At 38.9% G+C, this 13586-nt stretch overlaps 1 protein-coding gene across 1 annotated transcript in view; it reads left to right on the plus strand.

Moving 5' to 3' along the window:
- rngtt (RNA guanylyltransferase and 5'-phosphatase) overlaps nucleotides 1-11780 on the plus strand; it is a 92556-nt gene extending 80776 nt beyond the window's left edge. The window contains exons 15-16 of the mRNA XM_056405429.1: nucleotides 8812-8935; nucleotides 11366-11780. Coding sequence (XP_056261404.1) covers nucleotides 8812-8935; nucleotides 11366-11532 — 291 coding nt within the window. The 3' untranslated portion in view covers nucleotides 11533-11780. The remainder of the gene's footprint in view (nucleotides 1-8811; nucleotides 8936-11365) is intronic.
- Nucleotides 11781-13586: the final 1806 nt, after the last annotated feature.

The following is a 13586-nucleotide window of genomic DNA, read 5'->3' on the forward strand; positions in this document are numbered from 1 at the left end:
CTGTAACTGAACAAGGTAGAGTCTCTGTTTGCTGCTCGGTGTATAAGCTCATCTTAGGAAAACGGAGCAAATCGCTGGAGCCCTGAGGTCATCTTCTCTCAGCCCTCATGTTGCTATTTTTGCCATGATACGTGTTTAACATCCGGCCCAAGTGTGAATATGCTAAGAAATGGTAATTGCATGCCAGTAAAGGACATGGCGACTTGTGGTTTTGGCTGCCTGTGTATAATATGTTCCTGATAAATCTGACATGTAGTGCCACCTCTGCACAGGCTGCGTGTCTGTGTGTGTGTGTGTGTGTGTGTGTTTGTGTGTTTGTGGCCTGCAGTGCTCCAAAACAGAGTAATTTTGAAATTCATGCCTTGCTCACGGGCATGTTAGAAATGCCCGCATGTCGATTAGATGTAATTTGAGGCACATTCAGCTGCCGCCTCATTTGAAAGCGTTCAGCTGCTGGAAAATACAAATGAAACCAACTTTTTTTGTAATTAGAAAAATGTTGTAATCTTCATGAAAACCTGTTTTATTGGCTCAATTCTTCCAGTTTAGCTCCGTATTGTTGTAATTCTTACACTGCTGGAACCTACAGGGAATTGCGAAAAATGAATTTTGGAAGGGAGCTTTCATGATGCTTTATCAGCTCAGCCTTTCGAAAAGGGAGAGGATATTGTGAAAGAGCAAGCCGAGTGAGACCCTTCTGTCTAGTCAATGTCTAGACTTCATGAGCATTTACTGAGAATGGTTTAATTATGAAAAGCTGATGTCTGGATCTATTTATGGATCAATTTATATTAAAGACATGTAAGATTCTCTAATCCATTGTCTCTCATTAGAAAGGAAGACATGTAAAAACATGGTCAGTCTCGTGAGAGTTGCAGCCTCCCTTTTGCTTGTTCATCAGTTCTAATTAATGTTGGCTATGTTGCAACTAAAGCACATTCTTCCACCGCATTGCTTGGCCATAGTTTCTACTGGCCATAATCGCATTGTAATCACCAAAGTAATTACTGAGATGTGGGAACATCGCAGCATCCTTAAGTATCTCTTCAACAGGGCATACACCATCTCCCAGGTTAGTTGAACTTATTTTGAAGAGTAAAATTACCACCCAGACTGGCTGTTGTAAAAATCCCTCACAATGGTTGTCCTGTGTGATGAGGGATTATTAAACACATTGAAAACTCACTTCAGGTTTCACTTCCAAATAAAGTGGTAGCTCCTCTTCCAGCTGGTTTACGACCTGTCTGATCATTGGTGCTTGTTGCCCTGTTGGACCTATTTTATTAGAGATGCACAAATCTGAAAAAAAATTTCTTTCTTTTCTAATACCAATGCTTTCTTCTCTGAAAACATAAAATCTCCTCGCCTCTCTTTCTGAAACTGTTGTAAGCTAATGTGAGGCTGTAACTACAGCTCCATGCTTAACAATAGGCAAAGAAGGTCATACACCATTTGTGAACATTTTTATTTATTATTTTTTACAAGGTTTATGAATTCGAGTCAGCATCAAGTCTAGCTGCTAAAAGTTTAATGAATATCAGTCATTATGTATGTCTATGTATTCAGTTGCAAAAATTTCTTCACTGTTAGAAAAACAAGTACAGTGTAGGTAACTTTAGCTAATGAATGTCATTATCGGCACTTAAAGTTTTCATCATAAAAGCCTACTAATGCCTAGGACTACTTCACATTAAAATGATTGTGAAACATAAGTGCAAAAGTATCAGTGGTCCCTTATCTTATCAATGCAAATGGATGGATTGCAGCAGAAGGTTGTATTTAATATGGATCTGCAACATTTGGCTGATACCCAGTATCAGCATTCCTGCTATTATTTGTTTTGTCATTTTGTTCAGAGATCTGTGGTGATAAATAATAATAGTTTTCATTTATGTTGCTGGATTACAGTAGACCTCTTCTTAGGACTGTGTGAGTGTCTTCATTGACATTGACTTCTCCTATGTTAGTCTTGTTGCACCTGCTAAGACAGATATCTTTGTTACTGCTCCACAGAGCTTTGTAACATCACCCAGGACACCTGCGGGGATGTGCAGGTCCTTTGAATATAAATAGGATGGTTTAAGTTTAGAGTTACCAGGGGGTGGGTGAAAAATGATTCACATTAGAGTCACGATTCTTATCTTCTTTAATTCGGAATAGATACACAAATGCCAAAAATAGATTATTTTGTGAGAACATTAGTTGATAGTGTTTTGTTGATGCAAAAAAAATTAAAAAGGATTTCGTCACACACTGCGGCACTTTACAAAACTTCAACCAACTCTGGTGAGGTGAAGAAAATAACTCATACAACATTTTGCGTAATGAAAGTAGCATTGTAGCCCAGAGGCTGTTCTCCACTTCTGGAGAACAACAACACAGCAATGTTTTTCACCCATTACTCCAGAACTCCACAACAACAACAAATACTTAACTGGTTATGTCGCTCAGTAAATTACATAATCATTTTTTCCTACAGGAAGAAGTCTGTAAAATGCTTTAAATTAATGCAGTTAATTGATTTAAAAAGCTGTACACGCACGCACAAACACACTTTCTCTGCTTTTTTTTTCTGTTAATCAGACAGCGGTCCTCATCAGGACCAGTTTGCTTAACTTTCGTTATGTTATGATTCATTTGCCATTCAGTGGGCAAAGGACAGGAGTGCCCCCTTTGGTTTTTATTGAATCGAGAAATCAATAGATCAAATCCTTACAATGCCAAAGATCCCCACCACCAAGAGTTACCGCTGAGTTCTACTCCTGTTACACTAAGAAGAGTTTTCAGGCTTCCTGGGTTTCTGCATTATTCCAGGTCTGACTTGTAGAAATGGTAGAATTTTCCAAAGCCTGGCTTAAGTAATGGCTGTTGATTTCCCATTTAGTTCTGCACTTTCATGGAGTCGACTTCCTGTGCAGAGCTATATGTGGCCTGCGAGTAGAGCTCATTAATCATAAATAATCTGAATGGTGCCTGACAGATGCAGTCACCAGAGACGGAGATAAGAGCAGCTCTCTGTCAAAGACCGCCGGCTTTGATGAAGCGGTGAGAGTTTGGCAGCGTGCACTCCACCTCCTGAGTGCTGAAATGCCTCTGACTCTTTTTACCTTCAATGATTTCCCCCAATTTGTACGACTCCATGTGCATCATTAAGTGAGCGTGAAACCGAGTGTTTTTCTGTGTAATCAGCGGTGACACTTTCTCATTGAAGTTCAATTAAATTATTGAAGTGAGTTTTCGTTCTGTTACTTTTTAAGAATTTTGTTGTCCACAGCTTTTGTCTATTATTTGAGATGTTGGATTTAAAAACTATAAATGCTGCCAGCAGCTGAATGTGCTGCCAGCAGATAACTTAAGAAAGACACTTGATGCTGCACAACAAACTAATCAATTAAAAGTTAGAGGGAGTCATGTGATGGAAGTCTCTGCAGGTTTTTTGTTCGCTTTGTTTAATTGCCAGACATGACCATGTTCGCCTGCTCTCCCATTATTTGTCTCTGTTACACATTATTACCTCGTTTTTCTCCTCTGAGATCTCCTTAGCTCTGATGTGACAGCCAATCTGAATGCGTTGGATAATGATCGGTATTATACGTATTCACTCGAGACGTGGCGCTGACGTCATTTAATGGGTTCATGTGGAGGTGCTGGACTCGCATTTGTTGTGTGACACAGCTATTTAAGACCACCTATAGCCATAATCTGAAGTGATTACATTGTAGATAATACAGCATGTGAGGCGACTATTCACCTTCACTTTATAATACACAATTTGCCGAACCATTCAGCTGACTTGGGTATATTTCATTAGGAGCTGATATTAATGGACAGAGGACATCTAATGCATTCTGTTTGAAAGCATATATTAAAGATTGAACATTAGTTTTTATACTTTGCATCAGCTGCATTGTTCCCTCTGAGGGGGTGTTTGTTCATGTTCGTACTTTTGCATCCTCTCTCTGCTTATATATTCTTTCATCTAGTTTCTCGTTATTAAAATGGACCTGAGTGCTGCCGCGTCACAGACCTCAGGGACGGTTCTGATGAAGTCTAGAATGAAACAAAGACAGGGCCAGGAAAACAAAACAAGCTATTCAAGGAAATTGCAAACTTTGGATGTTTACTCATCCGTGTCGCTATCTCTGCGAAAGTGCTGTAATAAAGTGTAGTGCAGTGTCCTCATACAACAGCCCGCTCAGATTCCAATATTTGATAAAGAAGCAGGTTGACTCTGTATGTTGTGCTCTGGCTGGTAAAAGGTCAGCTGTCATAAATTCTTAGCATTTTATTTGTTTTTGGCCCCAATTTCTGCTTCATTGCACGATATAGCAACTATATGTGCTGGTCCCATTCTCCCTGTCTTAGGATAAGATTTAGGTTTGGATGCGGAAATTATCTGCGAATGATCGCCAAAAACTTTTGCCTCTCATCATGAAAAACACTTGTAGTAGCCCAGTGTGTGTTTGTCTGTCTGGCTGTTGCAGTGCTCATGCACTAAAGACTGTTGTTTATGCTGAAATAAAGATGCCCTCTCCAAACATCATTAACGCTGCTCAACAGCTGGAGTTAAAGTCTGACCTTTACTTGTTATTGTTACATTAATATAACCAGTGGTGGAAGAAGTATTAAGATATTTTTCTCAAGTGAAGGTAGCACTAGTAGTACTATAAATGTACATTACACTTACAAGTCAAAGTCCCACATTAAACAAAAGTGTAAAGGCATAAGTATTAGCAGCAAAACATAGTTAAAGTATGAAAAATAAAAGTTTTCATATGCAGAATGCTAACCATTCAGAGCCTTATATTTATCATATACATTATCTTAATTTTACCAGTGCATCACCTTATAAGCTTCTTTTTAATACTGTCAGAAATTTTAACTCAACAGACATTTTGAAGTTTAATCAGTAACAATGCATCATATTTTATAAGCTAATCATGTGTTTACATGTAAAATCTTAATTTGCAAAAAAATAGCCTCAAACTCCAGATGTGAAATAAATGTAGTAGAGTCGAAATATAAAGTAACATAAAATGGGAATACACAAATGAAGTACAAGTACCTCAAATTTGTATTTAAGCACAGTTTTTGAGTTACTCTCTAGTTTTTTCTTCCAGTTACCTCCCATGCTACAATGTCAGCTTATTGTCCAGCTGTGTTGTAAAATATCCTTCAGAAAAAGTGTGAAAAGAGCACTGAGAGCCACTCAAACCAGCGGATATCGAGTGCAGATAATTGCCATAACGTCACAACTGTCCTGTTCATCAAACCACCAAAACAACATGCCAGAATAGGCCTGTTTTCACAGAAACATTTTGACATGTGACACCAGAAAAAGCTCTGGTGTAAATAATAACAGTGAATTCAGCTGAAATCCATCTAGCTGCGTTAGTTTCATGTTATTGTTTACACCTGTGCTGTTCCTTCTACGACAAGTCGAAATGTCTGCTGTGGAAACCTAAAGCTAAACCTTGAGATATTATGCTGGAAATCAGGATCAGATGATTATGAATAGTTGGGTTTTTTTGTTTTTGTCCACCTTATCACAGAATCTGATGAATATGAAACAATAACAATTTCATTTACAGTAAGAAATCCCAAAAATATGTTTCTGAGAGGTAATCATTTTAAAATCAGAGGAAATATTTAAGCCTTAATGAGAACATCAGATGACACACTGGTTCTGCACTTCAATGTGGTGAAACTCCATCTGTAAAGACACATCCATGTCAGCATTATTATTCATAATTTTGAGCCTGTGTGTCAAAACTATAATGCACAATAACAACAAATTCACTGATTGCAGAATAGAGCTTTTTATATTTCCTGTGTCCTTTTATATTTATTCAAACAATATGTTGTTATGATTGAAGCACACGCAAGGTGCAAGTCAATAAATATGGATGATTTCATATTGTCTGGTTTCAGTCGGTGACACAGTAACAGACATAAAACAGGCCTCATCTTTAAAAGCTGTACTTAAGAAACTTCAGTTTGCATTTGGAAAAAAAAAGGAAAAAGTTTAAGGACTTCCATGAGCACTTGCACCCTTCCTCATTAGTGTTTCGTATACTACATTCTAATCTTTATGTTGGAGTAGAAAAGCAGAACGACTCAGCCATTCTCCGCTGCATTAGTGCTACATTGGCTGATGAAGAGTTCAACTGACAAAGTCCCTGATAACTGGTGGCACATGTGCGCTGCCATAATGAGAGAGATTTGGACGGATTAAGCACCAAGTGGTGATGAAAAATGGCAGCCAACATGTCACCCCTTACCAGCAGGAAGAGATCCCAGCCTGTAGCAGCGCATCCCGCCTGCCTGTACTGCCCCTCACAGTTTTCTGGCAGCGTGCTGCATCGAGCTTTAGGAAGGCTTAGAGATTCTGTCGCTGCTTTAGATCGTCTGTTCCTCTCCAAATAAAGAAATGTTTAATTTACAGTCTTATTAATGTGCTGTATGTCTTCAAACAAGATCAAAGGAAGTTGTTTTAGAGACAAATCTGAATTGTGAAAATAATGACAGTGTTCGAGTTGCAAATTCTCAAGGTCATCGTATGAAATCCAACATCTAGAATTTCTCTCTTTGGCATGTTTTCTTTCTCTCCCTTTTTGTCTTCCTTCCTCACGCACTTTCATGCTTCCTGTGTGATTTCCAACCCCCCCGCTGTGAGCCCAGATGCCCCACACTCCAGGATCAGACGAGCTCTTACTTTGTGTTTTTGCGACTTGCCAAACACCAACGCTTTCCTGGCAGCGGCGCTCACGCTCTGACCTTTGCTGCAGGTCACGTGTTCACACCGAACCCTGCAGGTCGGCCTCTTTATCCACGGAGCCTCCACACTATCCTTCTGAACGGCCTGAAAAATCACAGACGAGCATTTCATAATGACTCCCGTTGTTGTTCTCTTGATTTCTTTGAAAGCCCACCATTACCCTGTTTCAGCTGCACTTTTTGCTTCCCAGCAGCTCTAGGGTTTGCATTTTCCAAGTCCTGAGAATCCTCTCAGTGAGACACAGTCCCTCGACAAATAAACAACAGATGCTCAAATGTCTTCTTTGACTCATACTTGATCTTCAGTATCGTGTGCGATTTTCAAATACTTCAGCAGTGCTACAGTGTGCTCAGTGCGTAGAGTTGATTTTGTTTTCAAAGCAGAATATGATGTAATAAGTCAGTGATCCCGTATAGCTCAGTGGGATGAGCAGGAACTTCTGTTGCTCTGCTTTGTTGGGGGCTACATCAAAGAGTTAGAGACGATCACACTGTGTGAGTGTCTGTCTATGTTTTTGTATTAAGACACCAGTTTTAGCTCAAATCCTTAAGCAGCTTTGCAACAGAGGAAAATCTATTTAACTGTTAAATTCCTCTCTCAGTAATGGTGATTTTCTTGAACCTTAAATCTCCATTCTTCTAGATGTTCCGTCTCTCATCCTTTTAATAATGAGATGCATAAAACACTTTCTGAAGTCTCACGACAGTCATTCCTTGGTGCTGACGTTCATACATTTATTTGCCTCTCAGACTCAAAGAACAAAATCCGCATCAACACTCTCATAGTTAATAGAATATCCATGTGATACCGAGTGTTTATTTTTCTCTTGGAATGTTGCAAAAAATAATAATAACTCAATATCACCTTACTGGCTTTTTCTCCCGGGGCTTTCACCCAAAACCCATGGTCTTTTTCGGCTGTCTGTTATCGCGTATATTTCCATGAAATCTGGTATAGACCGTGAGATGTGATTGAAAGTTAATGATAAAAACTAATGAGTGGACCATGAGCTGGGATTAAGATGCTTTGATATAGTTTAGTGCTGAAACAATTAATTGATTAAATAAACTTTATTGACACCACAGAGGGAAACTCATGTGGCACGACGGCCGAAGTAGATCTTTAAGAAAAATTTAAAATCTACAATACTGTATAAATTATGAACATCTACTACATACAAAAGAAACCTAAAACAAAAATGTTCTTAACACTATATGCACAACCATAAATAGTAAATATGAAGTCAATCATCAGAAAATAAGACTTTGATTATCATTTAATGTGTTTCTTCTGCAAAAATGCCAAATTTTGCTGCTTCCAGCTTCTCAAATATCTTTTTATATCTTTGTCTATTCAATATCTTTGGGTTCGGACTGTTGGTGAAACAAATAAATCAAACTGTTCTGATTCCTCAAAGTTTAATGGATTTTGAAACTACAACATTTTTATTGCAGATTTAAACAAGAATACCAGTGTAATATTTGTTTTTTGGCAAAAATGACAAACTAACAAATGTATTTGCTGCTGGTGCCAGAAGCAATATAATCCATCATGCTGAGCTGCACATTCATTGTATTTTTATCCTATTCTTCATTTTTAACATCATCGTCACTGTAGCTGTATTTCAATTTTGTAAGGTCGACGGTTGGCGTTGCCCTCCAAGCTGCCTTAAGCTTCATTTTTCCTTTTTACTGCTACTAAAAGTGTCCATTGGTAAGTAGTAAGAGCAAAAGTGAAGATAATAATTTAAAGCGTATTCATATCATTTTTGAAGCTGCAGCTACACGTGCCAGTCATTGTGAGCTGTTGATTTCCGTCAGTGCAGCGCTGTCTCTGAGAGTTTTTATAATGACTGATATCCGTGACTCCCTGAGGAGGAAACAAATCTGTATATGAGACCATCTACGCTTCTGACTGCGCCAACACACCTCACAGGATTTGTAAAATTACACTGGTATTTCTTTGAGTCTGTGTTGAAAAAAAAAAAAAAAAAAGTACAAACCATCTGTGTCCTTTCATCTTTGTCTGCGCAGGCCACTAAAGAGCTGAAACAGTATGACAACAAGATCATCGAGTGCACCTTTGCCAACAACAGCTGGGTGTTCATGAGGCAGAGGGTGGACAAGAGCTTCCCCAACTCCTACGACACGGCCATGGGTGAGACTTCCAGCAGTTATTTATTAATATGTCACTATCTCCTCTATCTGTGTCTCAGTCTGAGTGAATAACAACCCGTCAGCCTGCGATTAATGGCTCATTCATTGCGACTGTGTGTGTGTGTGTGTGTGTGTGTGTGTGTGTGTGTGTGTGTGTACATTTTTAATCTACAAGGTGCACTATTTATTATTTTTATATTAATAAATGGATTAAATGATAATATGTATGTGAAAGGGGTCGCTCGGAGCAACACACCCACAGATAATTATCGCATCGTTATCGCCGTTTCCCACAGCTCTATGGAGTCTTTCAGCTTATTGTTTTGACTTTCTGACCCGCAGCTTTAATGGTTTTATTTTTAATGCTGCTCTCATCAGTTTAGCAGGCAGCAGTTTTCAGCAAAAAAAAACAGCATTAATAAATCCACTGCACACAACCTGCCGAGCGCCAAACAGCAGACGGACAAAAAAAACAAACAGAGATAAATTTTCCCCCTAAAGAGCTGGTAGAGACAAACACAGCTAAAAGGAGAGTCAGGATTGGACAAACGACTCCAAATGTGTGAAAATGTTGTTCCGTAGCTGCTGAATGTGTAAATAAGCAAGAGTTTGCAAATGTGGTTTTAATATTGTTTTATTTACATCTGTACAATGCACAATGGTACAATTAATGCTGCTTTATTTGATAATAATAATAAAAAATAAAAATGCAATAACATAATCAACATACATCACTTTGTAGCACTGTAAAAATGTTCATTGGGTTTAAATCAGAGTATAATTTTTTTTTTTGATGAAATGTTTTGTTTTTAAAGTTTCCGTAAAAGTGGTAGCAATGTAGTCGCTGAGTTGCTATTTCATCTTAAAGACTGAAAGTAATTTGAGTTCCACAGCTCAATAAAAGATAAAACAGAGTGATTAACTCTGTTTTGAATTCAGCACACTTTTTTTTTTTTCAAATGGTCCTATGAAAACCATGGCTGTAACAGCTTCCTGAAACAAATGGAGAAAAACAAAGAGAGAAGATGGAGAAGGAATGCCAAAAATAATAGTTTACCACAGTAATAAATCCTGTTTGTGTAGCAGTAACCTAAATGCGGACTTTCCAGTGCTGTACAAGGAGGCACATAAAAGTACAAATTGAAGCAATAAAAACAAGAAGCACAAGCGAGAGAAAATACATTTAAAGAATGAATTGAATTTATAGAAGAAGATAGAAAAGATAGTGCTGAATTATTAAGCTTTAGATCGTAAGGCAGGCTGTTTGCAGCCTTCGAGCCCAGATGGCAAAAGCACCCTTTATCTAAAATCTAGACGGACCGCATTTCTCCCCAAGCTGATAACAACACCGTATTCCATTTAGAAAGTAATACATAGTCATCTAAACGTTGTTGGTGTCATGGCATGGTCATGAATGTGCCAATAGAGTTGTTGCAGTGGGAAGAGCTATTTTGTGCTCGTCTGGTTCTACTAGTAAGAGTCCCATTGATTTTTGGTAAAGGCTGTGAAATCCTCCCGGATGTATCATCAGTGTATGTCTCCTAGAAAATATCTGGTCCTTTGACAACGTTTTCCAGGGTACAAGCCTGCGTACATAAAAAGTACAACTCCCAGTGTGCATTTCAGCAAGAAACATCCAATTACTGAGTTTAAAATTCTGTTACATGTGCTGCTAACAGTTGGTAGAAAAAACTGAAAACAGTAGTAGTTTAAATCACTTTACTTTTGAATTCAGCTCAGGCACTGCAGCGATGACACATTATGATTTCGCTGTTGCTCTGATTTGTGCGTCTGACTGGCTTCTTCTCCTTAGTAACTGTGGCCAAGGCTCATGAGTATTGAAATATTTATCCACTATGACGATACTAACAAAAAAAGAAAAAAACATGATTTCTCACAAAGTTTAAACTAGAAGGGCGCAGAGCACAACATAGACCAGACACTGCTATTGGCCATAATGTATAACAGGCTATTTACTATATGTTTATTTGCTGCTCATAGATAATCAATTTTAAGTGATGTGTTACCTGCAGGTAGTGAGCTAATCGTATGCTAACTCTTAGCCTTGGAAATGGTTATGAGGGTATTAAACTAGTAAGTCAGGCATGCAGATGTCTGCAGCTTAAGTTGGAGCAGATACATAATGTTTGATTTAGTTCTTACAATGTCGCTTTGTGTTTTTTTGTTTTTGTTTTTAAAAAGTAAAGAAAGAGGAACTCCTTAAATGTCAAGTTCTCTTACTACAGCCCCATGCACTTCACAGTTGCTGATGGGATAATTGCCGTTTAGGGCAGGGATTTACCAATGTGGTGTTGTTGCCAGTGCTGAAATGACTGAATCATAAATTCTTCTGCTGGAAGAGTCTGTCACCATCTTATCTGTAGTAACTTACTTCCTCCTGTGTGTGTGTGTTTATTCTCCCTCTCCCCAGCTGTGTGTAAAAGCATCAGGGAGCCCGTCACTAAGGACATCCTGCTGGAGTATTTGGACCGCTGTGCTCAGGCTGTCCAAGCCCAGAACCGGAAACACCCACCAGACCCAGACGCTGAGCTAATGCCCCCTCCCCCTCCAAAGAGACCCAACCGGGCCATCCCATAGCCCACAGCCGGGCCCTCTGGACTGCTCTACGGTCACTGTGTACATCCACATCACCAGCCACATCATCCCCCCCTGACGGAAAACAGACATTTCAAGGCTTTCTCCCCCTCAGCACATTTGCTTTATCAGCCTATACATGTAAGGACTTCAGAAACATTTCATTGACTGCCTCAACGTCATTGATTTACCTTGTAGACTTCTTTGTAGCTCTAATTGCTGGTGTTCTTATTAAAATGGAAAAAACATGATGCTTAGTTTTTTGTTTTTTTTGTTTTGTTTTTTTTGTTTTTTTTCCTATTTATCTTTTTTTAAAAACTGAGCTAATTGGTATTTATCAACAGGAACGTTGTTATGGCTACAAATGACACCTGACAATGCAGACCTTGTTTGTGTTTTGTCAACTACTTCCTTAATTTGTACTGACGGAGGAGTAAACATAATCAAAGCTCATTGTCCTGTCTTGATGCTTTTAAAACGGGCAACAACACTTCAAACATCAGAGATCTCATCTAGATTAACACAAAGCTGCACGGGTTTTGTTTTGGATTCAGTTAAATTATTCATGTTGCTTTCTAATACTCAGTCAGAGGCTACCATATGTTTTCATATCAAGAATATCGAACACATTAAGTCTGGATTTCTCTTCTTATAACATAAGATTTTGTCCAAAGGAAGCCCATCTGTGTGGACTTGTGTTTTAAAGGCCACTTGGGGGGGGCGGAGAGATGACAACATGATTACACAGACTCAACAAACTTACTACAAAGGAATAAAAACGGTGAAGTGAAGCTACAGATGGGGGGGGGGGGTTTAAAAAAACAAAGTATCTTAAAACGGCTTCATTGCTCCTTGACTTAGTATTTCCTAGAGTCCGCACCATTCTTTCAGAAGATTTGCATTTGGTGGTTTGATGATGTTGGTGGCGAGCGATATCCAACATATCACAAAATCACTCATAAGTGTTAAGTTGGATTGAGATCGAGCGGGAAAGCTCCGGGGCTGAAAAATGAAGCCAACACATAAATGTTAAAACCTGCATTTCTTCGAATGGCCACTTGAGTCTGGCTCCAAAAGCGAGCCAATCGCCATAGACAACCATGTTAAAATGTACGATTTTACAGCAGAAATATATTTACAGCCTGGTACAAAAAAAGATTTTGGTCTCTCTAGCTATTTTCCTCCTTCATGACAAGTGTATGAGGGTGAATCTTAATACAACTCACCCGTTTTAAGTTTTATTAAGTCTTAAAATTCTGCATAATTGAGGGCGTGCTGCTTTGGGTGACAGGTGGGTGAGCATATGCTTGCCGCAAACCAGCATGCACCGAACTCTCGGCTCCACATGCGCCCCCACCTCTTTGCCCATTTTTAGATTAGCCAGAGGTCAGGCGGAGTCGGGCACTGGCAAGATGGCGTTAGAGGTGCAGCTCACTCTGAGCTTCCAAACCACTCTTCAGAAACCTATGAGTGACGTCACAGAGGCTGCGTCCGTCTTTATTTACAGTCAATGGTTGAGATCTGGTCATTGTCATGGTAGCAGCAAATAATTCTCATCAATTTCAAACTCATCAAACCAGTCAGTGACCCCTCGTGACCTTCTCATTAGTATACATGTTATAGGATAAAGTCAAAATCAGTCGTTTTTGGATACCAAACCATCCCACTGCTTATATCTCACAAAATGTTTTATCTGTAACGTATTGAATTTCACCATTGAATAACTCTCAGTCTCCTCACAAACAAATATTTATCTGCAGCTCCTGACAGAAATGTGCAGGAGAAACACTCAGTCCATCATCTTAAAATATGAGAGAATGTGTCACTTGCCGAGGTCTGTCTCACAGGAATAACACATGAACCGGCGTCACAATGAGCATATGCTCTGTTGAAGGAATCTCTCTTCAACAATTTCCACCACCTCTTAAACACGCTATTGTTAACCACTGACCTCCCTGTGAAAGGCAGGAAAATCAAGATAATTTCTCATCAGATTTTTAAACGCTCTCATCATCGTTCCTTTATTTTAATCCCATTGGGAAACCATTTGATTTTTT

The sequence above is a fragment of the Seriola aureovittata genome, chromosome 19 (genome assembly GCF_021018895.1).
Source record: "Seriola aureovittata isolate HTS-2021-v1 ecotype China chromosome 19, ASM2101889v1, whole genome shotgun sequence".
Classification (NCBI taxonomy): domain Eukaryota; kingdom Metazoa; phylum Chordata; class Actinopteri; order Carangiformes; family Carangidae; genus Seriola; species Seriola aureovittata.